This window comes from Paramormyrops kingsleyae, chromosome 18, assembly GCF_048594095.1.
Source record: "Paramormyrops kingsleyae isolate MSU_618 chromosome 18, PKINGS_0.4, whole genome shotgun sequence".
Taxonomy (NCBI): domain Eukaryota; kingdom Metazoa; phylum Chordata; class Actinopteri; order Osteoglossiformes; family Mormyridae; genus Paramormyrops; species Paramormyrops kingsleyae.
In genome coordinates this window covers 15637890-15665743 of record NC_132814.1, presented here as the reverse complement: position 1 = coordinate 15665743, position 27854 = coordinate 15637890, and the positions used below count along the sequence as shown (strand labels likewise).

The 27854-nt window shown below is 44.0% G+C and overlaps 2 protein-coding genes across 8 annotated transcripts; one reads left to right on the top strand and one right to left on the bottom strand.

Annotated features, from left to right (window-relative positions):
• Positions 1-404: 404 nt before the first annotated feature.
• On the top strand, positions 405-7311 carry atf5a (activating transcription factor 5a). Its single transcript, XM_023816300.2, has 4 exons — positions 405-633; positions 3067-3303; positions 3724-4894; positions 5124-7311. Exons 2-4 carry the CDS (start codon positions 3162-3164, stop codon positions 5308-5310), a joined length of 1500 nt encoding a protein of 499 aa, XP_023672068.1. The 5' UTR covers positions 405-633; positions 3067-3161; the 3' UTR covers positions 5311-7311.
• A 1539-nt stretch (positions 7312-8850) lies between these two features.
• Positions 8851-26782, bottom strand: stk36 (serine/threonine kinase 36 (fused homolog, Drosophila)). 7 transcript variants are annotated; one of them, XM_023816248.2, is made up of 22 exons: positions 26168-26782; positions 25703-25854; positions 24856-24996; positions 24129-24206; positions 23632-23762; positions 22879-23128; positions 20411-20504; positions 18472-18540; positions 18034-18200; positions 17260-17444; positions 16774-16897; positions 14427-14558; positions 13958-14137; positions 13713-13804; positions 12774-12837; positions 12545-12655; positions 12140-12214; positions 11750-11861; positions 11340-11466; positions 11000-11189; positions 9509-10387; positions 8851-9171 (listed from the first exon to the last, which is right to left on the bottom strand). In XM_023816248.2, the coding sequence occupies exons 2-22, from the start codon at positions 25784-25786 to the stop codon at positions 9067-9069; spliced, it is 3390 nt and encodes a 1129-aa protein (XP_023672016.1). In that variant the 5' UTR covers positions 25787-25854; positions 26168-26782; the 3' UTR covers positions 8851-9066. The 7 variants fall into 7 exon arrangements, with proteins under 7 accessions (XP_023672016.1, XP_023672015.1, XP_023672018.1 ...); XM_023816247.2 differs by having other exon boundaries at positions 8852-9171; positions 26041-26782; XM_023816250.2 differs by having other exon boundaries at positions 8853-9171; positions 13713-13801; positions 25703-26782.
• Positions 26783-27854: the final 1072 nt, after the last annotated feature.

The following is a 27854-nucleotide window of genomic DNA, read 5'->3' as shown; positions in this document are numbered from 1 at the left end:
TGCTTTCAGGTTTAACATCTGATGCAACAGGGCTGCAATAGCTGTCACGCACTTTCTGTGTGTATTATTGTATCCTTCCTCGTCGTGGGTAATTAAATAGTCCGCGTTAAACTACAAAATATCTGAGTTAAAGGTGAAATATTCCAGAAAATACTTTAACATTGCAGTCGCATTACCGGTTTCCTATTTATTTTACCCCGCAAATCATCCGTATCAAGTCGGATTTCTCAGAAACAACTTTGCCGTTCGCATCTGATATCATTTTATATCTTTTAGCATCACAACGGCACATAATACGTTAAATGAATTTGTTATAAAGAGCTCATTTATATTCAACGCACCAAGAGATCCCCTGTCAAATCGAATAAGCTTTGAGCGGACGCAGGGCAGCGGAGGGATCTCTACCTTGTCAGAGTGACGTAGCTGGTTGCTGGGTGTTGGTGAAGAGATACTTTGATTCAATGAACTTTCGGTCCTTAAATTAATGCAACAAAGCATCTGCGCTTCTTCATTACTGTCCGGGATTTTCCTTGGAAAACATGGCTTTTTAAATTTTGAGGACCCTCAACTCGAAACACCGTGCTTTGCATTTGCAACGCACCCCAAAACAAGAACATTTTTAGCAAGAATGGAGTAAGTTTAATTTCTTATTAATTTCTGTTGCCATACAAAGTTTATTACCCGTCATGTGTTTTCTCCTAACTGTTTAGATAATATTAAGTGCTCTTACTTTTTGAAGCAGTTATGCCATGTTGTGGTTATAGTTTATCTCGAGAATGCTGCTCATGATAGTTGAGGTGGTAAAAGTTTTTCGTTAACACGTATGTTTCTCTTTTTTATTCAAAGTGTCAACTTTGAAAACTTTCTTATTTAATATAAGCATGTTTTTCAGCAATAATACATTAATCTTGCAGTGTCGTATTTGTAATATTAACTCTAGTTACTAGCGTACTGTCGTTGTCAGGTTACTTGTAGCGGTGTTGTTTATCTGTCTGGATTTGTGGTTACCGTTATGCACGTAAATCAGACGAACTCGTCTGGCAAAGTGTAAAGTTTTATCGACGCACTCTTATCGGTGTCACTGAGTTTGGCGCATTTTCTCCGCCTTTAACGCAAGTGACATCGAATTAGAATGGTTAGATTTGGTTTTAATGGAAACAGAAGCGGGGAAAAGAGCTATCCGAGTTGCTGCGCTTTTCTTCTCCGGCGCGTGAGTTCTGCATTACGTCATGTACAGTCGTCCTCGTGTCGGGAACGTTTCAGGACCGCGTTCAGCCTGTGTTTACCGATCTCGACCACATGGAGAGATGCTGTAACCTGCACTTTTTCTTGTATGATGTATTTATAACTTGTATTTTATAGGTTTCTTTTGCACTGATTTATTTATTCTCTGATCTTATTCAAGTTAATAATAATGTTTTGTGCTTGTTATTGTATTTATTTCTTAGTTTTGTATTAAAGATTATTGGGATCCTTGTTTGGCTATAGTATTTCCCCCTTGCCATGCATGATAGTATTTTGGAGAGTATATTGAAAAATGTTTTTTTTTTTTTTTTTTTTTTTCGGACCAGTAGGCCTATTTATTAATAATTTGTAATTCCATTGTTTTCTGTATTTTGGTAGTGATGCTTTAAAATTTATATTTTCTCTGCTTAGTGGCTATCGTAGTTGTATAACGTGAATTTGCTACTTTTAAGATCCTCCAGTTATTATGGTTCAAAATTCATGTTTGAAACCATTTCCTTTTTATGTCGTTCGTAGTTCCACACTTTTTTTCATTTTCTGCGCTCTTACGGAGCCGATTTCCTCAGTGTTGCAACATGCTTGGTTGCTTGCGGAAATTCATGAAATTAAAACATGCTGCACAGTGTATCTTTGTATAATGCGCATATGTTGCATCCATAAATAATTGTAATTGTATTACTGTAATTATTATTATTATTATTATTAGTAGTAGTAGTAGTAGTAGTAGAATTTATTTATTTATTTTATTTTTTATTTTTTTTTGCTCAAACTTTTCAGTGTGAAGTTTTAATCTTTTGGCTGACATGACAGTTAAGCTGCTTTTATACTTTGACTCCTCTTCTTCTGCATATGTGTATACTCTAAAGGTTCTGCCCAGGTGTTGTTCTGGGCTCCTAGCTCTGTGACATTTTTTTTGTGTGCACCCGTAATTCTGTCCTCCCCCTCCCCTTATCAGTGTAACCCTTGGTCTGAGTGTCAGGCATCTCATTGGTGCATATTCTGTTATGTGTACGCCCAGTATACCTTTACTTCCTGTAAACGGATCTCACATGCCGTATTGGGGTTTGTGACTCATGTTTAAAAGCCATTCATTGCATGTGCATGTTGATCATCCGAGAGGTTTGTCTGTTGATTCCTTTACACAAGCTAGATTTTTTTTGCATAGGATTGTATATACTATTATCATTATTATTCAAAAGCTGCATGATATTTCTTCACACTCAAACTCATATTGTCTGACACCTGGGGGATGTGAATCTCATCCATTATATTTACTGTGAATTTATCAGTGACTTTGGGATCAATTGATTGATGATTGTTAGTTTTGTTCTCTTGTTCTCCTCAGTTTTCTGAATGTGTGTTAATTTCATGACCTGCATTATGGATTATGATTTAAAATTAAAAAAAAGATACGAAATACTAAAGTGGGAAAAGTAAAATAATAATAATAATAAAAAAAAATAATACTCCACACCTGGACTCGAACGGTTTTTTTGACCGGTGCGCAATATTTTAGCTAATGATACACATTAATCCTACATGACAATAGTTGGATATAAAAAAAAAATCTGTAATTAAATAACTGCTCTAATTTTAAAAAAGAGCAGTGCAGTTTACTAAAAAAAATCCCTACTTGTTTTTTAAAATTATTTTTAATAGTAGCTAATTTAGTTTGAAGGCACCCCAACCTGTTGCATCTATGTCTGACCTTCCTTGACGTGTCATAGAGATGGTCTACTGGATTAATGCCTTTTTGTCTTTCCGACAAATTTGAATGGGCTGACGTTGTGATCGATGTCACTGATCGTGCGTTTCCGGCAGGTCTCACCATGCCCACCCAGCTCTGTCCCTCGTGTCTCATCTCACGAACTCTCAAGCGTTGTGCACGTTCGGCCTTTTGAATCGAAGCGGACGGAATGATGGCGACATCGGTTCCTCTCTGGAAGACTCTCCTCGTCTGCCCGGTGGACCCCCTCGATCTCTCTCCCCCACAGGCTAACCACAGCCAATTGCAGGGGAGGAGGGGGGAGGAGCCAGAGGAGAGCCAGCGCTTAAGTGGTAAGTTGCGGTGAAGACGCCTTTTTATTTTTCCCCTGTTCCAGGTGAGAACCGCACTGCAGCACATTCAATATCCTCGTACAGTGAGTAGGACTAATCGAATGTCGTTTAATTTTTTTTTTGGTTTTTTTTTTAAATCTTTTTTTGGTGATGCCTTTTGTGCTGGTATTTATATTTCTCTCTGCAGGTTTGTTTGTATGCTGTAGTAGTGTAATGCATGATGGCTACTTCTTGAACTTCCCCGTCAATAGCTATGGCACTGGTTTCGATTTTTATGTGTTTGGTTTGGGCCAAATTCTGGAATGGACAAGTCGAATATCATGCAGCTTTGGTGAAATTAAATGCGAATGCCGTTAAATATTTTCAGCATAGCGATTCCGATTTTATTTTATTTTAAAATATTTTTTCTTATTTCCATAGGCGATGGTCTCACAGACTGGATGACGGAAGAAGTTGATTTTTCCTCTTACCTCCCTACCCCTCATTCCTCTCCCTCTCCCAATTCCTCCCTTCCCCCTTCGCCCCTTCAGCATGACATCCAGGTGCCGTCTGATTTGGAGGTCATGACCTCTCTACTGCAGGAGGAACTAGCTCAGTTGGAGGATTACTTCCTGTCGGACTCAATCCCCGAAAAAGTAGGAAAATTGGGAAAATGTGACAAAATTCCTTCAGTAGTGGGCCCCCAATCATACTACCAGTTGCCCTATGCTTCGTACAATTCTAGCCAATCAGAATCCAGCCCACTTCTTGTTACCCTGGCAACTGGGGAGCTAGACCTGCTGAGCTTTTGCGGCGGCCCCATTGGCCGACCCAAAACCCCTAGACATGCCCCTTACAACTGCAGTCGCCCTATTAGCAATGGTCGTAAGAGAGTTTCTGATGGTATGAGGGCAGGGGAGGGAATAGAGAATAGTATCTGGAGTTCCAAAGGAAATAACTCAGGTAGCCCAGAGGTGACCATTAATGGGAACTACTGCTGTGTTGAGGGTGAAAAATTTGGGAAGGGATATTGTGTTGGTGGTGCGGTTGACATCAGAAAATGCACCATATTGCCAAAAGAGGAAAAAAGTTGTTTCATGGAAAGTACTACTAATGGTGAGAAGATGTTTGGAGGGTATGGTTTTAGTGGGCCACTGGATGTTCCACACAAGAAAGAAGACCAGTTGATGTATGGTGCAAAGGAGGTTAGCGGTAGCGATGACAGCATGGAAATGGAGACGTTTCATGAGAGCAAAAGTTGCGACGTGGCGAAAGCTATCCCTTGGAAGACCGAGACAGGTGAGGGTTGCTTTCTTCATGCCACGGCGGATGCCTACCACAATTTTCTGGGTGTGGTAGATGAGTCTATGAGGGCAGGGGTTGTGGAGGTAGGGCACCGGCATGGTGGGTTCCATGCTGGTTTCCTGGAAGACCAAAGCTCCAAGTGCCACGCTGAAGGTCTTGAGCTGGGGTCTTCTGCTGGCCTGCCACCACAAGGACTCAAGGAAGATCCTGGTACCGTCACGCCAGAGCATGACACTGCCCCGCTGGAAGTTCAAAATGGCGAGCGCAAGCAGAAGAAGAGAGACCAGAATAAGACTGCAGCTCACAGGTGAGAAATGGACTTTAAAACCTCCAGAGGGGTGTTGAAGATACAGGACGTCGAATTTTTTGACAGCAAGAAAAGTTTGTAGAAGTTATTTTTTAAGTTTAACAGTGAATCATGTTGGATGCATATTTTAGGAATGGGGGGCCTATCTGCAGAATTTTGAACGCTTCTTTTGTCTTGCTGTACTTGCTGTTGCCTTGCTGACCATTTTGGTGCCTGCTGATATCTTCAGGTATCGCCAACGGAAGAGGGCCGAGCTGGACTCCCTGGAGGAGCAACTGCATGGGCTGGAAGGGCGGAACCGTGAGCTCCGGGACAAGGCGGAATCTGTCGAGAGAGAGATCCAGTATGTCAAGGACCTTCTTATCGAGGTCTACAAGGCCCGCAGCCAGCGGCTCAAGCAGGATACCAGCGCCTAACCTGGGCCAAGGCTCCTCCATAATGGTTTTGAAGGCAACAGCAGATGGAAAAGTAGTGGGAAATGAGGTCGGAAGGCGGTGATATAATGTAGTGTTTGTGGTTTTTTTTTTTTCCTTTTTTCCTCTTTGGCTTATGGCTATGAAATCGAGAGGCAACCAGCTATGTACTTCCTACTTTTGCACTGTGTACAATGTGCTGATTTACATTGTAAAAGCAGGAGCCGATAATGCCCACCAGCACTGTGAAGCTGTGATGTTTTAGAATACCACAATGTTAGCACATCTCTTCCGATCGGGGTGGTAATCAACCAAGACAAGATCTCATCTAGCACATGTATGAAAGGCGTTGCACGTAACCTTCTCATGCAGCGTTGCATGCTGGCTTTCAGCCCGGCATGCCTTGAATTGGCTGGATTGTGTCTGCTTTGTGTCTCATATTTTTACTATTATTATTATTTTGATTTTTATTTCTTCTGTGAAACTATATTTGTTGGGGGCTGAGTAACTTTGGGTGTCGTCTGTTGGGTTTGTGTGGGCATCGGTGACTGTCACGCGGACGCATCGCACACTCCCCGGTCCAGTAACTCTCGTGAAACAGGTGGGCATGTTTCGCCACAGGCCTCAGCTACGTCCACGTCGAAGCAGTGTCCTCTCTCGGGTAGTGCTGGGATACCCCCTCTACACCTAACCACTGGTGCAAGGACGTTTCAAAGTTACTCACTCACCCCCCAACTATTTTCCAGGGGGGGGGGGAGGGCCCATGTCCGTAATGCATGTCTGAAAGAATAAAAGCGCATGCTAGTCCGTTACTCAAGAGTGAATGTTAGGGAACATAAGTGTCCATCTCTGCATCTCTGCATGGCTTACCATACACAACTTTATAACTGAATGTTTCTATGAGTGACGCTTGCTACTGTGCACAAGTAGAACAGCTCATGACAATTAGCCTTAGATTGCTCCCTCTCTAAGACAATTTATATCTGTCATTTACCAGGATAGCTTCCTTTCACAGTGACCCTCCCCCTCCATCCACTATTTAACCCTCAGTTTGATTGCTATATCTGCGAAAACAATCACAGTTAATACTTTTATACAGATATTGTGCTCTGATTAGTATGACTTTTAAAATTGTATTTTGAGGGGAGATTTTTTAGGTGTTATACCAAGTCACTGTTTTTATATTTTTTCACTAGAATATGTATGATAGCTTGTGATGTTGGCATTTGGATTTTTTGCTTCTAAAGATGCAGTGTCCTCACTCATACGTTTTGATCAGACTTTTTAAATTGGCGCTAAAATATATTACGTGCCTTTTTTTTTTGACTTGCACTTTTATTCGGTGCTAATGCATATAGAACTATAATGCTGAACATATTTATTTCAAACAGCGCACTGATGAAACTGGACTGTGTAATAAAAGCAGAACATAAAGTCCCAGTGTAAATTTAGCTGGGAGAAGATCCGCATCAGTGTATACGCTTATGTTTTATTTTCTTTTATCAAAGGTGAATTAATTTTGAAGATGGGAGATTTTCTCAATGACACCTGTAACGCTGTTTATACACGTGTGAAATGTAAGTTAAAAATAAATGTGAAATAAAGGTGATTCAATGAAGTAGCGGGTTAAATCTGTATGGCAGAAAAAAAAACGGTTGAGTGTGACCCGAAAAGTATGGTAAGATAAGTCACTTTTTTTCTTCAAAAAACCGAGTAGGACACTGTATCCATTCGTGAATGCTTTGACACATCTTGGCGATGCACAATCATCTGTTTTAAAATGGCTAATATGCAACGCAATTTTATGTCATTTTGTGATATCCTTGAATCTGAGTGTTCTAATATTTGAGCTGTGTGTTTTGTTTTATATAGCAGGACGTAGGTGTAAAATACATTGAGCTGTCCACTTTCATATAAAATAATTCAATGTATCGTCTCCAGGTATCTACTTCGTGTAAGATGTCATTTCTTTAATTCAAATAAAGTGGCTTGTGTCAGCGATAACGACTTAAGTTATTGGGCTGGATATTGTCAAGATGTCGGAGGAATATTAAGGACATCCAAAGACTAGACCTTACTAAACTCGTTTACCAAAATTTTTACTAAACTATATGGCACGAATAAAAATGCATGACTTTTAAATCGTACTATTTTAGAAAATCGAATTTAGCCAGATAAGGATTTATATCCCACAGCCTGTATAGTCGACGCCTGCTGTCCGCCTGTTTTAAAACGTTTTCACTTTCTGCAGTCCGTTTTGTGATAAGCTCCGTCGTGGCCAATCAAGCCTCCCTTTCCCCTTATTGCAATTTATAAGAAATGCCCGAACAGAAAATATACTGCTTTGCAAATGCAGTACATTTAAAATAAACGCATCTATATTATATGAGTTTCTGTGCATTGCGCAGCAATTGAACATGAAACCTTTAATGTCTTCTGCCCATTTTATATACAACCTTTTAAATGTCAGTAATTATTCCGGAAAAATAGAAAAAAAAATATACTAACATAACGCTTTGTAGCTAGTAAATCAGAGAAACTGGATTTATTGCTTATATATATATTTAAAAAAAAACAAACAAAAAGAATAACGCCACCGAAAGCAACACCAGCAGCAAAACAAAGGTGCGGGAAATTTAAATACCTTTTTATGGGTTAATACGTTTTAAGACATTTTCTGGAAAAAAATCTAAACGCTAGGCTAAGTAACTGTTAAAACAGTAAATATTAAAGCGTTATCCGCAGCATCATCAGTTTTTTTAACTGGTACTGATTTTGTGCATGTTGTTACATTTATAGGTGTTCATTGACACTGATATTTTGTTCACCCGAGAACAAGGGGAAAATAATTAAAAAAAATAATAATAACATGGCTGCCAAGGGAAAGGGACTTCACAGACAAACCAATATTTACCTAAAATGAAAACAAAACCAAAAAAATGTTTTAAAACACTTTGTATTACTGAAAATCGTTCAATATATGTGTGCTATTTTTTTCAAATAATAAAACGGCAAAATTTATATTACTTTTACAAGTTTTTGTTATCAATTAATTTACTTGCGCTAGAACCGAATAAAATTAATCGTTATTGTCGGGAGAACCTGACATGACTCCGAAAAACTACAGGCTAAGAACTTAATCCGCAATGACTAAACAAGTGTAACTGAAATGGTGACAACCACTGCTTGGATGTGAAATTTAACAATACCCCCCCCCCCCTTTTTTTCTGCATTTAAATTCATGAGTAATTCTAAATTATATTTGTGAATGTAAATTACTTATGATTTAAATGTGGCTGAAGAATCTAGATTTTTTTTATGTCTACACACACATATGGGAATTTACTTATCATAAAATACTATGAAAAAAAACCATTAGCAATTTCTAATGTACTTAGAATTTGTATTTGTTATTTGTGGAAGTCACTTCAAAATAGTTAAAAACATATGTAAGATCAGACAGAGCTAAGCAGTAGGTACTTTAATGGAGGCAAAATAATATAATCCACTGTGTAAAAGAAATTAGCAAACAGAAATCAGAATAACAGTTTATTGTCAGGGTAAAAAAAAAAAAAAAACCTGCAAATAATAGTACAACAGGGGAGGATGCAGTGCTGGCTCAGACGGAAATAAGGGCGGTCAGGTCGCCTGTCCACTCCGCCTCAGAGGAGCCGGAACAGCCGCGGGATTCTGCGGGAAGGGAGAGCGGGGCGGATCGCTCCGGTGGCGTGGGGGTGAATCCTGCAGCTGGAGGGCCCTTTATGCGGGGTGCAGCCCGTTAATGAGCCGGCGGTACCGCCGCAGCGTGTGCGAGTTCTGGGTCACCTGGTTCAGTCTGTCAGAGGCGTTCAAGGACACTAAAGACTGAAACAGGAAGTGGGATGAGAGAGAGTTTGATACACACACATCAGCATAATAATAAACACTAATTATATTTGGTTAGTAATACAGACTGATCGCATTTAGCAAAGACTAATACTTTCTGTATTTTTTTTTTCTTTTTTGTATGATCAAATTGATGTTTTTAGGTAAATTTAAAAACTAGATGCTAAACCCTATCACGTTGATGTTTCTTGGGATTTCTTTTTTGTTCTGGGAATTGAAAATGCGATACTTGTTTTTTTGTTTTGCTCTGTCTCAGGGCAGGCCATGGTCAGAGGGAAGTGTGAAGGTCATGTGACCGAGCGAGACAGCGCCTCACCTGCCTCAGCGAGTCCTGCAGGCTGAAGAGGCAGAGGCTGAAGATGGCCGCCTCCTGTACGTCGGCGTGGGGGTCGGAGCAGGCCACGTGCAGGAGCTGGCCGGGCCCGTCACGCCGCAGCAGGGAGGCGGCACCACCTGGCACGCTGGCCAGGTTCCCCAAAGCCGCGCACGAGTGCCGTCGGACCAGGGGGTCCGAGTCCTGCAGGAGGGCCATCATGGTGGGAAGCACCTCCAGGGCCATCTCTGCCCACCCCTGGCAGTCCCGAGACGGACTCCCTCCCTCCGCAAAGCTGCCCCACCCGTCCTCACACCTGTCCCCCGTGACGATCAGACCCAGCCAGGTCCCCACTGCCCGACACACCACCCTCCGGACGGACACGGATGGGTCGTGCAGCTGGTCAATCAGGTCCCGGAAGAGCGGCAGGTGGGGCTGCTCGCCTGCGGGGGTCCGGACCCACAGTGGGTCGAGGTTACCTAGCAGGCTGCAGGCAGCAAGCCGTACCGCCTGGTCTGGGTGGGCCAGGGCCGACCTCAGCAGGGAAGGGTCCAGGTTCAGGAAGGAGAGGGGGGGCCGCGGGGAACAGCGGGCGACCTGGGAGACCAGGGAAAGGAGCTCGGCAGCCGAGCCAGAGAACGTGTCTGACTGGAGAAGATCGGCCAGGAGGGAAGCGGCCGTCCTGCCCTCCTGTGGACGGGCCCTGCCGCCGCCTTCCGAGTCGCGGTCGTCGTGGCGATCCGGCCCCGGAGCGTGGAAGAAGCCGAGGGCCTCTGCGGCGGCTTTGAAGCGCGGCACGGACCGCTGGGGATCACACAGCAGCAGGCGGCACAGCAGGGAGAGAGGAACTTCCAGAAGGGGGAGCGGGAGAGCCGAGCAGAGCTGGGGAGACGCGGGAATGCAGGAGCGCACACACACACACACACACACACACACACACACACACACACCGAGTCAGGGGAAAAAGAGAGAAAAACCATGTCTTATGTGAGGTTAACAATACTTACAAATTAAAAATAAACCATCCCACCTACTCATTTATTAAATTACTCCATAAATAAAAATTACCATAAATAAAAATTGCAGAAAACTGGCTGACCTTCGACTGTAAAACTGACTGAAATTATTAATGGAAAAAAATACCAAATTTTTAACAGCTGAGGGGGAAAACAAACCCGGTGTTCCGGGCCACTATATTTTACTTTGCATCTGATGAATTTAATAGAATCCTGGAATCCAGGACGTACTATTTGCTGGAGATTTGGGGACGGATTTTCTGTTAAGACATTTCTCTCTAGGGCCCCCCTATTCAAATCTGGCCCTCGATTCCAAATCCAGGCCTTGTTTTCAGTTCTCCCAGGTAGTTAGTTAAATAATTACTGATTCTTCACACATGGCTCACAGGCAAAGGAAGGCTGGTAAATAAGCAGCGCTTGGCCCGTGAGGACCGTGATTTGATGCTTCTGAGACCTTGGAGAAAAGGCGGCAGATCACCTGTAGGAGACGTGAGACGACGTCGCAGCTATGGTACGACTGCAGGATCTGCCCCATCGTCTCCTCGGGAACGTCCATAGCCAAAGGGAAGCACAACAAGTGGCAGCTCGTCAAGGGCAGGCTACCGGGGCTGGGGCTAATCTGGGGCCGAGCGGGCCGGCCCTCACCCGCCACACGGCTCAGCCCGCCGCTGCAGAGAATGGCCAGCAGGTGGCCGTGTGAGCACTTGACCCATTTCCATCCTCTTTAATTAGCCGTTCGGTAAACACAATGGCGTCACCAACAAAACAGATGTCTTTGGTAATGCCACATTAAAAGGGGTGGGGGGGTGGGGGCTGACCTCTCAGCTGAAAGCAGATGGGCCAAGGTCTCCACACAGCCTGAATCAGTATCAGAAAATGCAGGTACACAAACTCGGGGCTCCCTGGTGAAGACAAAGAGGACCAAGGAGAGGAATGCGTGCAGCCCTACGACAGGAGAAATGAAGGGATGTTAGAAGGGAATAGAAAGAAAGGAAAAAAAAGACTTCTACTTCAACAAGTTCATTGAAATTGTACTAATGTAATTTTTATACCGCATACCAGTTATGTGAACTCACTTTGATACCACATTACTTATTCAAACCTGCCCACGAGAGTCTTTTCAAAATTGGCCTGGTTTAAAAGCGTGTGAACTCTCTGTCGTGCATATTACACTCTGCAGCGCATTTTAACCTGCGCGGCTTCACAAGAGCGCATCTCAGATACATACCAGCCAGCGACACACACGCCCCATTACCCTCCTCTGACGCAACGGCGATTTTCAGCCACAGATGGCGCCAGAGGCAGGAGCTCGGAAAGGCGGAGGGAGGACAGCTTCCCCGCTGTAGGGAGAGGGACGCCGAGACAGGTAGGTAGTTTTTAAAAATACCTCCGTGTATTAAAATAGAAGAGAGAGAAGCTGAAAGATGCAGGGAGGCAGCAGCTTGCTTTGTGATTATCTTAACTGCAAAGTCCCACGTTAGCGCTGCAGAATGAGGTCAGCAATTTTCCCCCCCGCTATACGGAACGGGTAGCGTGGAACTTCGAGGTTACACGAGTCAGAGGTTTATAAGATACCTGTAAAGGAAATAAGTAATACAAAAAAAAAAAATGTACTTGCTTCAGAGACGGTCTGGAAGAGCAGTACCAAAATGCCATCAAACAAACCCCAGCCTCGGGGCAGAGGGAGGCAGAGCTAGGAAGGAGACAGAGTAAGGGTTACCGGGGCGGACGAGGTGGGCAGATCCTATTCATAAAAATGGAAAAAGAGAGACACACGAGAATGAATCCAAGCAAGTTACAGAGCGCCTGGGTACAGAGGTGAGTGGGAACGGAAACATGGGCAGCAAGGCTCAGTGCTAGAGCACGGCTTTAACGGTCTATAACAATTTAAGAACGGAAGGATCCTGAAAAGCCAGGTAGAGTTTTAATAAGCCTGTGATCCAACTGACAAACACTGTAAGCAGTGAGCAGGGCGTAACCAGCTATTTGCACTCTAAAACATGCCAGATTCAGCCCCACGTACCTCCGCCGGTCCTGAGAGTACACGCTCGGCCGCAGCCATCAGCTCGTCGGGGGAGACCTCCAGGGGCATGCCGCGGTGAGAGAACAGGGCCAGCAGGGCGGCAACCAAAGGCTGACGGACAGGCAGGACTCGTTAAGGCCGGACGGCAGCGTCACCATGGGGAAACAGTTACCCAGACGACCGTGGTTTGGGTCAGCTGACAGTAAGGTGAGCAGGATGAGTAACTCACTGCCAGAGGAGCCATATGGGGGTCCCTCAGAATTGTGACAAAGGCTGGGGTTCGCTCTTCCAGTCTGTTAAAAAAAGACAAGACTCAGATTCTTACTTACAATCCATATTATCACTGGCAACATGCTTGTGCCCTGCGATAGACTGGCATCCGGTCCAGGGTGTACCCCGCCTTGTGCCCTGCGATAGACTGGCATCCGGTCCAGGGTGTACCCCGCCTTGTGCCCTGCCATAGACTGGCATCCGGTCCAGGGTGTACCCCGCCTTGTGCCCTGCCATAGACTGGCATCCGGTCCAGGGTGTACCCCGCCTTGTGCCCTGCCATAGACTGGCATCCGGTCCAGGGTGTACCCCGCCTTGTGCCCTGCCATAGACTGGCATCCGGTCCAGGGTGTACCCCGCCTTGTGCCCTGCCATAGACTGGCATCCGGTCCAGGGTGTACCCCGCCTTGTGCCCTGCCATAGACTGGCATCCGGTCCAGGGTGTACCCCGCCTTGTGCCCTGCCATAGACTGGCATCTGGTCCAGGGTGTACCCCGCCTTGTGCCCTGCCATAGACTGGCATCCGGTCCAGGGTGTACCCCGCCTTGTGCCCTGCCATAGACTGGCATCCGGTCCAGGGTGTACCCCGCCTTGTGCCCTGCCATAGACTGGCATCCGGTCCAGGGTGTACCCCGCCTTGTGCCCTGCCATAGACTGGCATCTGGTCCAGGGTGTACCCCGCCTTGTGCCCTGCCATAGACTGGCATCCGGTCCAGGGTGTACCCCGCCTTGTGCCCTGCCATAGACTGGCATCTGGTCCAGGGTGTACCCCGCCTTGTGCCCTGCACTTACTAGGACAGGCTCACTGCCACCTTGTATCAGATCATGTTTATGGCAACTGGATGGACAGATATATGGACCATTATAATAAAAATGGTAATAAAGAACATCACCACACCTCTTTTCAACAGGTTCCCAGTCAAAGTACTGCTCCCCGTAGACTATCAATGCATATATGATGTCTCCCAGTACTGGCATGCACCATGGCTGCTGGTAGCAAGAAAAAAACGAATGAAAACTTATGTTTATGTGACAGAGATTGTGTTCGGGACACACATAGGTCATAAGTTACATGAACTGAAAAAAGGAATTTTAATTAGTCGTCCTTCAGAGTGCACATCACCGACAATCCTTCATTTTCACCTGTTGACTAACTGGATTTCCCATAATTCCTTCGACCAAATCAAACAGGAAATGAGGTAGATCCCCTTCCTGGGTCAAGCAGCTGGTGACTGCTGAGTCTGCACCCAGGGCCAGCAGGTTACTCAGGACCTTCAGAGGCGGACGGATGCGGCATGCCCCTTCCGACCTTCCTTCCAGTAGCTGAGTGGGAAGTGGGAACCAGAATGGCATGACAGAGGTAACGTTAGCTTTAGCTGTGAGCAAAATTAACGTGAGATCAATATGTCAGTGGACATATTGCACAGCAGGTCTACTTATGTACTTCTCTGCCAAATAAATGTATATGTAAAAATTAAATAAAGGATTAATATACAGGTACATTCATACTGTAGCATTAAGGATACCAGTCACACAGTGCAAGGCATGCTGGAATATGGCCAAGTGTAAATTGCCACAATATTAATTTATAGCTGAAGACCCCCTTTTCTACCTGGAATTTGGATGTTAGTAATCGGCTCCTCAAACGTGGTAAGATGGACTGGTCAAAGGTAGCAGAGGTCATATTCCCTGGATCTGTCGTTTTAACCAGGTCCTGCCATTCTTCATCGCTGTCAATGTCCTGCTTCCAAAAGGAGCAAACAGGTGGACAATGAATGATAACAAGGCTCATTTACTTTATTGAAAATTGTTACATACTGATATCATATATAAGGCTATTATCGGTTTCATGATACAATTATTTTAAAGCAGAACGCTGTTCTGCTGTTCTGCATATGAATGGGAAGCAGATTTAAGTAGAGATGAACATGGTAACAACAACAAAGCAACTGAAATACATTCCAGATGCTGCTAATGCGTGAAATACAACAAGCTTGCTATTCGGATTTGCTGAGAACACAAACCATTCACAAGTACTGGTCAACACATTAGGCGACATAAGCAGCTGAATACAACGCCATCTTATCAGGGGTTGTCGACTTAGCTAGCCAATTTCACTTTATCTCAGCTGGGGAGGGGGATATTTATTCCACAGCAGTTTAAGCTTGTGTTGCATTTTCCTACTTCTTGTGTACATAAAGTTAGCTGGAAAAAGTCAGTAACGATAAAAATTCACTCAGAGAATTTAAATCATTTCAGGAACCTACAGGTTAAAGGCCGTATTGTCGGTCTGAGACTGATATGACCTGTGCAGGCAGTCTTTGGGTATTTTTTGAGTAAAGTTTGCCTAAAAATAAGTGCTTATTAAAGAGTAATGAACACTGGTAGGCTCACAGCACACCCACAGTATACAGTGGATCTGGACTGAAGGTGATTAAAGACAGAGAATCGTTTAGTAGCATGGATTTCACAAACATGCAGGGAATTACATTTACGTTTAACTTATTTTTCAGAGCCGTATTCGGCTGCAAATAAAAATGCCAGGACAATTACCTACAACTGCTAAGTACGTGTTAAGTATTCAGCTGTTTTCAAGTGCAAATGAAGAAAATGCTGGTCTCATGGGTAAAACTGTAATATAAGGCAAATCAGACGCAAGCCTCTAGGTGATTTTTTCAAATGTTTCACATCCATGGCCTAAGGTTGGGAAAATGCTAAACCCTGGCAATTTTAAACTAACAGGATGCCATACTGTGTGCAGGGGCTTCGATACCCTGGCAGATTCCGGGGGCCTGGCACTCACAGGGCCCCTTGAATACATTAAATTATATATAAAATTGGATGAAGGGGCCCAAGGTAAGATTTTGTCAAGGGACCCAGAATTTCTACATACGCCCTCGGACTGTGTGTAGCTTATCGTCTAGCCACTGCGTAAATTTAGCATGTGGAGTAAATTATCTAGTAAATATGTAAATGCTAGTATGTCATAGTATATAAGAACATAAGAACATAAGAACATAAGAAATTTACAAACGAGAGGAGGCCATTCGGCCCATCAAGCTCGTTTGGGGAGAACTTAGCTAATAGCTCAGAGTTGTTAAAATCTTATCTAGCTCTGATTTAAAGGAACCCATGGTTTTAGCTTCCACTACAATAGCAGGAAGACTATTCCATACTCTGACTACACGCTGTGTAAAGAAGTGCTTCCTCAAATTTGTTTTAAAATGTTCTCCCGCTAATTTCCACTTATGGCCACGAGTTCTAGTATTTAGACTAATATTGAAATAGTCATTTGGCTGAACGGCATCCAGACCCGTTAGAATCTTATAGACCTGAATCATATCCCCCCTTAGTCTCCTTTGCTCAAGGCTGAACAGATTCAGTTCCGCTAACCTCTCCTCGTAAGACATTCCTCTAAGACCAGGAATCATTCTCGTAGCTCTTCGTTGCACCTTTTCTAAGGCAGCAATGTCCTTCTTGAGGTATGGTGACCAAACCTGCACACAGTATTCTAGGTGGGGTCTTACCAAGGAATTATATAAGTGTAACATCACCTCCCTTGACTTAAACTCCACACATCTAGAGATATAACCCAACATTCTGTTCGCCTTTTTTATTGCTTCCCCACATTGGCGAGAGTGGGACATGGAAGCATCAACATACATACCGAGATCTTTCTCGTAATCAGCTACCTTTATTTCAGTGGAACCCATAAAATATCTGTACTGTATATTTCTGCTCCCTGCATGGATTACCTTACATTTATCTGTGTTAAATTTTATCTAGTAATGATATTTCACCCCGGATGTATGTGTTTCATGGGTTGGCAATAAAGATCTCTTGAACTCCTTGAAGTTCTTGAAGCCAAAATGAAAAACCACAAAGTGAAAATGAGTCAAGTAATAGGGAATCAGCAAAAAAATAAACAAATACTTGCAGCTGTGATAGGAGTCACTGACCTCACTGAATGGGCGCACAGAGTCAAGGCTGGGGCGACACCCACGGTGGGCCGTAACGACACGCCTGGGCCCGACTTCTATGGACGGAAACTCCTTGGCATAATCCCTGCTGATCTGACCTCCCCTGCATGAACATCAGAGTGCACCAGCATTGGCGGGGAGCATTACAAGAGCGGGGCCTGGAAGCCTCACAGTCAGGAGCTGAGATTCGGTGCATTAGTTCAATTAAACCGGATTTGGCAGGAAGAACATCTACAGCGACAGCATGAGCGACCAGCTGTGGACCTGGAAAAGGTCTGCTCCTCTTATACTCCATCACTGGTTATTCAAATTATGCAATTCCACTGATCTCTTGCACAGCACAACAGTGACACTGTATGGACATGTGTGAAAACTGTAAGCTTACGTTCCATGCCGACCTGCTACTGTCTGGAATGTCTTGGCAACTGATTCAATAAAAAAAGGGAAAAGTGAAATCTAATGTACCTGTCTACCTGTCCTCTAGAGTCTGGGTCTTGTTGGGTTGGTGGTCTTTCCAGTTCCTGGTCCAAACAATGCAAAGTAGCAACAGAGCAATCCTTGGAGGGGACCCTTCCATCTGGGGCTGTCCTCAAAGGTGCCTTATTCGAGCAATTTCCCCTTCCACCTCTTTGATTATGCTCTGCAAAATCCTAAGGAGTAAGTTTCTCAGTGCATAATTCTTGAAAGTTTCAGGAAACTAACATCAATCTTCTAAGTTTATTGAGCAGAAGCATGTACAGACGCTTCTCTACTTATGAACTTTCTACTTACGAACTTTCAGACATACGAACGAAGAGGACTGCAAGTGCAAATTGTGTTCACTGGGCTCCCGTTTCCTGTCCGCAACATCAATTTTTTTTTCTGCGCGCCAGTTCTGCTTAGTATGACTTCTGGCTGCTACTCCCACCTCGCAGCAGTGTAGCGTGTGTACTCCCAGCATCCTAGTTCTTTGTACTTGCGTGTACCCTTAAAATGATGTTGAATAACGACTTTTGAACATTTCAAGTTACGAACGGCCGTTCGAAACGTATCTCGTTCGTAAGTAGAGGAGCGTTTGTATTTACAAAAGGAAATTTGTATTTTTTATTTTTAGAATATACATCAATATGACTTAATCTAAACATACCGTAACGAAATAAATCCCACCCCTACCGTAATGTATCCATTTTCTTTATACACAAAATCCCGTAACATCCAGTGTGACAGCTGTCACAGCAATCAGCCATGTTTGAATTGTACCTCTTTGCCTTTTTTGTCTTTGGCTCTCTGCTCCCTGGCTTTGCGCAGTAGCCGCCCCTCTCCACTGTGTGGCGCTGTCCTCTCCTTCACCTGTTTCATCTTGAGAGCCTGCAGGTCAGGGCTTGGAGTCACCGTCAAGGGGTTGTCAGGGCTGCAGTCGGCGAGTACTGCTCAGGGCAGCCAGCAGGACAGACAACTGTATTACACTGACGACGCCACAGACATCCAGCTGTGTTGTGTTAAAGTGACACGGCACTGCAGGTGTAGGAGCTGACCTGGCATATAAGCTTTAGCATTTTCCCTCATGCTGTTACTGTTTGTTACACCTTTTTTTTACAACTGCTGACATGCATTTCTCAAAACCAAAGTCACTTTTTTCAAAACCCTTCATACAGTTTGCATTACAGACGTGCAGCTTGGTCCTATAGTTAATCTCACCTCTAAAATGCACCATCCATCCATTTTCCGTAACTGCTTGTCCCATGCGGGATGGCAGGGGTCCGGAGTCTATCCCGGAGGTGACAGGCGCAAGGCAGGGAACAACCCAGGATGGGGTGCCAGCATATCACAGAGCGTACGCACACGCGCGCGCGCACGCGCACACGCGCACACACACACACACACACACACACACACACACACACACACACACACACACACAGGTTTGTAAATCTTTGTGGGGACTCTCCATTCACTTTTATGGGGAAAACTCTAATCCCAACATGACGACCTTAACCCCACCCAGCCCTAACCTTAAGCATAAGTAACCAAACAAAATATGAGGCTTTTGGCATGTTTAGTTTTTTGATTGCATTCACAGAACCTTATGGGGTCCTGAAAAATGGTCCCCACAATGTGACATAAACCTAATTCCCACACACACACACACACACACACATATAACACACACACATACACACACACATACAACACGCACACAAATATAACACGCACGCACAGTATTCCCACACACACACACACACACACACACACACACATATAACACGCACACACAGTATTCACACACACACACACGCACACACATTCACACTTTTGGATAGTTTGCCAACTCCAATTCACCTTGGCATGTTTTTTGACTCTGAGGGGGGAAGCCGGAGAATCCATGCTGACATGGGGAGAGCATGCAAAGTCCACACACATGGCCAGGGTGGGGTCTCCAGGCCTGTTCCCAGAGATATGAGACTACAGTGCTAAGCACTGCACCACTGTGCACCCCCCCCCCCCTATAATCCACTAAAGCCACCAAAACACTTCATACACCCTTACATTGACAAATGAGTGAAACAAAAAAATCTGCTGTGGTCTCAATTTTTTCTGCAGCTGTATATACCATACGCACACACACACAGACATACATGTATGTGTATGTAACACTGCTAATCCACCCTCTTTCCTGGATTCAGCGACAAGTTCTCATCCCTATCATATCTAATGTCATCTGGGATGTGCTAGAAACCATCCAGTGACTGCTGCATAGTGGTGCAATTCCACGATACGCCATACAACAACAAAGACTGGCATCTGTTCTCACTTGGTCTTTCTCTTCTGCTGGCACATGTCTTCCATATAGTTCACTAGGGACTGTGCCCTGTGGACCAGTGACTGGTTCTTGCAATGTCAAGTCAAACCAGCACTGGATGACGCTCCACACATTGTGACGCTAAGCCCTTCCTGGCCTGGCACATCAACTGCTGCTCTTTCTCCTATCGCATTTCTTCCTTTCCTTCTTCTACACATTCATTCTCCTCTCCCTCTCAATCTGCTTCCTCTATAAACTTCGAAAAGAAACCCATCCATCCATCCATCTTCTGTACCTGCTTATCCTATCCCAGAAGGTACGGGTGCTGGGCAGCCAAAGAAAATAATTCCAAGGATGTCACCTTTATTGTAGATGGTAATGAAATTAGACTCACACCTGGGCAAGCGTTCAGCAGAAATGGGAATTAACTGTGTTTCAAAAATTACATTCTAATTTAATTTTGTTATATATATTTTGTTTAGATTTTCAATACATTGCAGTATTGTCACTATAGAAATGTAGTACATAATTCGGTAATTAAGTTCCGAACATATTTTTAACAGTTTTGAAAACAGTCTGTTAGCGTGTGAAAAGTTTTGCTGGTGGTGGAGTCTGAATGAGAAAAGAAATCATGAATGTTGGAAGATGTCATCACTGAATGCATTTTGTGTAAAGACAATGACAAATTATCCACAGTTCAGTCCACATGGATTGCTGTTGTGCTGTGTGAAGAGTATTGAAAAAGTGACTGCAACTTTGAGAAATACTTGTTAGCAGTTACATATACACATGAATAATGAGAAACAAAATGTAAACTAAAAAAAGTTTAAGCCTCACCCAAAACTCCATCTGCAACAAATGGGTGTTCTAGAAGGTCTGGCCAAGACAACCTTTTCTGGGGGTCCTTGGTCAACAAGCCTTTTAAGAAACTCTGTTAATGAAATAAGTAGACAGCTTTGGTACTTCATGAATGGGCAGACTATTAAAAATACACAAAACTGTTACTGGAGCAAATGCCCTCAATGCACTGGCAAACCAACAAACCTTAATGACAAAAAGCCATTTGAGACAAACCGTTCGTGTTATGGCAGAAAGAGACGGGCGATTACGAGCCTTAATTACAGGAAACACAGGGCGCAAGACACTCTACATGAGATGTCAATCATGTGTTACAGGCAATTTAGACATACCAATTCACCTAATTGCATGTTTTAGGATTGTGGGAGAACATGCAAACTTCACACACAGACAGGGCGGGGGTGGAACTCAAAATCTAGTTTCTGGCCAACAGTGCTACCCAATGAGCCACCGTGCCAACTTGAGAATACATAGAATATATAAGAATATAATTTCTTTTTGTTGTAATATTAAGTCACACATCTGTCCGTCCCAAGAGCTAGCTTCTGCAGCCGAGGATCGGACCGCCAAGGTCCCCGCCTTCGACCACTGCCCAGCTCACAATGCACCCGACCCCTATGGCCCCTCCTACGGGTGGTGAGCCCATTGGAAGGGGGACCCACGTGCCTTGTTCGGGCTGTGCCCGACCAGGCCCCATGGGTATAGGCCTGGCCACCAGGCGCTCGCCATCGAGCCCCACCCCCAGGCCTGGCTCCAGGGGGGGGCCCCGGTGACCCGCGTCCGGGCAAGGGAAAACGTGGTTCCAATATTTTCTTCGTCTCTCGCTGGGACAGTTCGCAGCCGAGTGTGAAGCGGCTGGGATGAGAATCAGCACCTCCAAATCCGAGACCATGGTCCTCAGCCGGAAAAGGGTAGAATGCTCTCTCCGGGTCGGGGATGGGATCCTTCCGCAAGTGGAGGAGTTTAAGTATCTCGGGGTCTTGTTCACGAGTGGGGGGACGATGGAGCGAGAGGTCGACAGGCGGATCGGTGCGGCGTCCGCAGTGATGCGGGCGCTGCATCAGTCTGTCATGGTGAAGAAGGAGCTGAGCCAAAAAGCGAAGCTCTCGATTTACCAGTCGATCTACGCTCCTACCCTCACCTATGGTCACGAGCTATGGGTAGTGACCGAAAGAACGAGATCGCGAGTGCAAGCGGCCGAAATGAGTTTCCTCCGCAGGGTGGCTGGGCTCTCCCTTAGAGATAGGGTGAGGAGCTCGGTCATTCGGGAGGGACTCAGAGTAGAGCCGCTGCTCCTCCGCATTGAGAGGAGTCAGATGAGGTGGCTCGGGCATCTGATTAGGATGCCTCCTGGACGCCTCCCTGGTGAGGTATTCCGGGCATGTCCCACTGGGAGGAGGCCCCGGGGAAGACCCAGGACACGCTGGAGGGACTATGTCTCTCGGCTGGCCTGGGAACGCCTCGGGATTCCCCCAGAGGAGCTGGATGAAGTGGCCGGGGAGAGGGAAGTCTGGGATTCCCTGCTGAGACTGCTGCCCCCGCGACCCGACCTCGGATAAGCGGGAGAAAATGGATGGATGGATGGACATCTGTCCGTCCATAACCGCTTATCCTATTCAGGGTCACAGGGGGACCGGATCCTATCCCAGAGGCTACAGGCACAAGGCAGGGAACAACCCAGGATGGGGCACCAACCCATCGCAGGGCACACTCATACTCACACACCATTCACTCACACCCACACACCTATGGGCAATTTCATAACTCCAATTAGCCTCAGCATAGTTTTCGACTGGGGGGGGGGGGGTATGGGGCGAAGTATGTGGAGGAAACCCCACGATGATACGGGGAGAACATGCAAACTCCACACACATGGAGCCATGGGGGAGACCCTGGTCCCAGAGGTGACACCTCCTTTAAGTCACACACATATATTTAATTACTATAAACTACTGCAATCAAATCCAGAGCTGTAAAGTTCAGGTCCAGACAGTACAAATCCAACCCAAAGTTTTGTTTCAACCAACCATGTGAGTACTTTGAGAATGTGACTCTTTATACTCAACTGGTTGGTTGAAACTAAATCTTGGTATGGATTTGTACTTCCGGAATCTGAACTTCACACCTCTGATCAGGACCTTCTTTATGTTTGAGAGCCTTGATGAGTATTTACTGCTTATCACTTATCATCTGCAGGCTCTATTATTTATCATCCGCATGCTGAGACAGACTCACCTCCTTTATTGGCATTACACAGTTCAACTGCATTTTGTATAATGAATGTATAATGAGAAAATTGTGTGATTAAAATTGGATGGCAACATGATTAAGGTTTTGGTTACAAAGACTTTGTGACATTACAGTTAACCCACTAGGATATGTTCACACATGCGAGATGGTAATAGGATTGTCACTTTATGTTCCAGACGTGTGTAGATGCACTGTACCATGCAGTCTGGGCTCATGCTTTCGGGCCACTTGACTGGGTCTCGGATGATTAGCTGCACCAGCTGGAAGATGGAGTTTGTGTAGAAAGGCGGCGCACCCGTGTGGAGCTCGTACAGAATGCAGCCGAGCGACCACAGGTCGGCCGTGTGGTCGTAGGGCTTCTCCTCCACCAGCTCTGGAGACATGTAGAGGGGCGTGCCTTTGATGGAGGTCAGCACCAGGGTGGACATGCTCATTGCACGGGCAAAACTACGAAGGCAAGGTGAGCACATGTTAGAACGGTACACAAAACACCACACAACATGATGATCACCCAGTAAGTCAGGCAACGTCTCTCATGAACTTTGGGCTACATAAATAATAATACACACCCAATTTGGAATTTCAAAAGGCTCCCCGGAAAGTTTGTGCGCTAACTACATCAAAAATGGAAACACTTAATGTTCACATGCAGACAAAAGCTAAACGGCAGTTACAATGATCTTCTTGAAGAGGAAAAACACAGTTAAAGCCCACTAGAGGAGGTGGGACCAAGACATCTGATTGGTTGGTCCCACCTTCCTTAGTTGCTTGGACCCACCAATGTGATTGGTTCTCTCTCTGAACCAATTATTTTTTGTTCTGTCCTAAGAACAGTTTTTGTTTAAGTAAAACTCCCATGAGCACAGTTCAATGCCATGTAAACCAGGTGCCATCATGTGCCGAATGCCAGCATTCCCTCATCATCCTCACAAGCGCAAACATACACACACCCAAAATCGCAGAGCTTGACCCGGCCTCCTTTTCCCAGAAGGATATTCTGCGGTTTCATGTCTCGATGAAGTATCCGATGAGAATGCAGATAGTACAAAGCCGAGACCAGCTGGCAAGCAATGACTCGAACCTGAAAGAAATAAATCAAATTGTCATTTATCCACTTTACTTTCACAAGCCAAAAGTAACAAGTTTATTAACAAGACTGATTATTAGACAATGTTTAACCAACTGCCTTAAGACCTTATTAGGGTAAATGTTTACATCTTTCGGTTTCACCAGTAATAGGATAATAAACTGTATCAGTTCCACTTTAAAAGATTACTTTAAATCACTACAATGACTTCTGACCTCCATTTTTCTGTTCTCCACCCTAAGTCCAATGTTAGTGATTACATCCGATAAACAGAACAGGGGAAATTTAATATCTTAGTAATTTCTAAAGTTCACTCTTTTAAGGCTGAGTAACGGGGAGTGCAGGGACGTCACAGCCTACCTGGCTCTCTGGCAAACTTCCATCGTCCTCCAAAATTTGGAACATCTCCCCCTCTGCGTGCTCTGTGACCACGACGACCTGTCATGGATGCACTCAGTAAGGCTTTGAGTGGCATACATGTTATCATAGTCAAAAATGTTACGTCTGCTTGGATCTTTTTGCAAATAAAATACAACGTTAAACCAGGAAAAGCACGAAATGACCTACATCAATCACAGGCCTTGCTGGATAAAATAAGGTATCTAGCAGAAATGCAGAGGATATTTACATTTAATTTATTTGGCAGATGCTTTTGTCCAAAGTAACATATGGGGCAGTGGTGGCTTAATGGTTAGGGACGCGCACTTGTAATTGAAAGGTTGCAGATTCGAATCCCCGACCAGCAAGGCACCACTGAGGTACCCTGAGCAAGGTACCGCCCCCAAGCACTGCTCCCCGGGCGCTGAATTAGCTGCTCCCTGCCATGTCATATTGTCACATATGGGTTAAATGCAGAGAACACATTTCGTTGTTGTGCGCCGTGGGGTGTCAACAATAATCTCTGGATTCTAATTTTTTAGGAGAAGGCAGGGAACTTTCTCAAGGGTCCAACAGTGAAACCACTTCACCAGCCCTGGGATTTGAACTGGCAACATTTTAAACACAAGCAAAGGATCCTGACCCACTGAGCCACACACCAATCCCAATTCTGGCACTCGGAGTATGTCGGCCTCGACTCCCCCCTTACCTCCCGCTCTGTCTCAAAGCTGTCGAGTAGCAGGATCACATTCGGGTGCCTCAGGTCCCGCATGATGTCAATCTCTCTTTTCAGACTGCGCAGCTCCTTCTCAGACCGGCCCACCTTAGGAATGAACTTCAGCGCTACAACCTTAACATAAAAATTATACAGTAGGTTTCTTAAAATGATATATTTATAATTAGACATTAAGCATTTTTAAATGTTTTAGTGTAGAATCATTAATGAAACATCCATTTAATAAAACACAAAGTTTATTTTCACCTCGAACATGACCCATATAGTTACATTTGTTTGTTTATTTGTTTGTTTATTTGGCAAAAGCTCTCACCAAAGTTACACACGACTGTGAAAGCAGGGTCAACCGGTCCCTGAAGTAACCAGGGATAAAGGGTTGAACTCAGGGACCCAACACTGGGATTGCTGCTGACCACAGGATTTGAGCCGCTGACCAATAATGTGGGACAGAATTTGATATTGGGGGGGAAACACCTTAATTATTTAAATACAAAGGTCCTTTTATTGGAGGGATGAATTAAGCAAAAATAATAATATTAATAATAAATATTACTGGGTACCGGTTCCTATAGACCTGCCGATTATTATCTGGTCATGGATACAGTCCTAACTCACAGAGCCACTCACTTCTGAAGTAACACACTTCTTAATTTAAGCAAGTAATAATACAGCCATCTATAACCACTTATCCGGGACGGGGTGTCCATCGCCAGACAGATACGCAATTAATAAATTCGGGAAATTAAGATATACCAATTACTGCATATCTATCCACTGATAATACATAAAATAACAACAAATAATGCATAAAAATACTTACTTGCCCGCTGAACTTTTTTCGTCCTTTGTAGACACGCCCAAAAGAGCCCTCCCCTATCATTTCCAGTACATGGTACGACTCCATAGTTTTAATAAAGAATCTTTAGATTTCCTCTTTTTTCTGTTCTTCAACTCAAGACTGACGGTAATTCTCTATAAACCGAATTCAAATCATCACCCACTATTATTACTGCTCCGCTTTATTCACTCGGACATCTAACATCATCAACAAGTTAAATACTAAAAAGCTACATGAGATTAAACATTTTTCCTGGAGCGTTATCAATGACTCCTTGTTTTTACATGCTAAATGGCAAGTAACTGCCTAGTTAGGCTTACTGTAAACGCGATATCTGTCAAGTGCTCCAGGACATTGTGTTGCTGAAAAGATACAACACTGAGAGGAAAAATTAGATTTAAATTTAAAACAACAAAGCGTTCGAAAGTCGTTAATTAACCATCATACCACTTTTTAAATTAGTTGCACAATTAGCTCTAACTAATACAGTCCGTGTAAGTATAGCTAAATAGTTCGCAACTGTTTTTGAATAACCGTAAACAAATGGAACCTAGCAACTGAACTACTGAGAAGAAGCCTTTTCAGAATTTAAACACAGTAGAGCATAAGCTACTAATTTCTTAAATAAGTATAAATAAAACTTAACATATACAAGTTTTTAATGTTCTAAATGGCATGCATTTACTTAATATGATTAGATTATGAGTTATTGTTAAATAAAATTATTCAGGCAATATATACGACAGCTACAGTCAACGCATTTCCTTGAAGGACCCTAACATAGCAACTAACTAGGCGTCCTAGCAACACTAGTATTCCTTATACCTTTTATTGCTGTAATGCATTAAATACCAGGAATAGTTATTTCTGATAGTCCAACGAGTGTTCCTGTAATTCGTCGTTTATTTGTTTTTGGACGTCATCAAAGTATTTAATTTGTGAAATACGAGATTTTTTTCAGTTTATTTTGAACTGCATTTACAGTCCCCTAAAACGATCAATGGGAAAGGTGTAGGATAGTGAGAAATCCACATATCTTGCAGGCAGTGAAGCTGTTCTTCCAAGTATTTCTTCTGTTCAACAGCAACCTCCGTGAGATGCAGGATAACTACAGCAAAAAAGCACTATTTCATGTATTACGTACATCAATTCAATATTACGCTGTGAAGTTTGTCATCGGTGTTTCTCTGAAAGCACTCACTCTTCCAGATTCCCTCCTAAGCGTGCTATTCCAGTTATTCATCAACTGTCTATTCATGTCAAAAACTTAAAACATAATTGTTATGATATGTTGTTAGGACCAAATAGTTGCAGAGTACGTTGCATTAAAGACAACGGTTTAATGCTTAAAACAAAAATAGTAATGAAGAAGTAGCAGGGCCTCAATGGGAGTAATAAAGATACATACAGGTGCCTTCTGTACCTAGAACTGACCTAAAGCCAGTGACATAAAGTCCAGGCTTCCTCGTCGTATGTTACAAAACTTACTCAGTCCTCATGTAATCCAGTTTGCCAGAACTCACAGAAATGCTACTTACTTTTGAACTGGACTGAGTATGCTTTGGAAATCTGCTCTTCAGTTACGAATGGAAGCAGGAGAAGAACTCAACTTCAAACCCCTAAGATATACTTACACTGTATCGCCAGCGGTATGGATCTGTATAGCGGAGCCCAGTAAATGCGCCGAGCATGCATACTGGGAATATTGTAAATAGCCCACTGTCTGTGTAATTGTAAATGCCTGATGTATTCCCTATTGTCGTGCGTGCCGTTGCCTGTGTCATATGTGAACCGTGTCCGGTTAGGCGTTTCTTTAGCCGTTGTATAAATTACTCACCTCTTTGTGTTCCCTCGTTGCATGTACTTGGTACAGTAGGTGCGGTGTACCTGTGTCATTCCGTGTAAGTTTATAATAAAAATCATGTTAATCGTATTGAGTTTCTTTTTCGTTTCTTTCCAACGCCCTTCGGTTATCTCAGTTTGCCAGATATTATTACACATTATTGTGCATAAGTCTTAGGTGGGTTAAGAAAATGTTTAAAGCTATTTATCTGGGCAGTAAGATAAATATCAATTTAACAGTAAAACATACAAATTAACAGTAGCATAATAAAAACCAACTGGAATTTCTTCT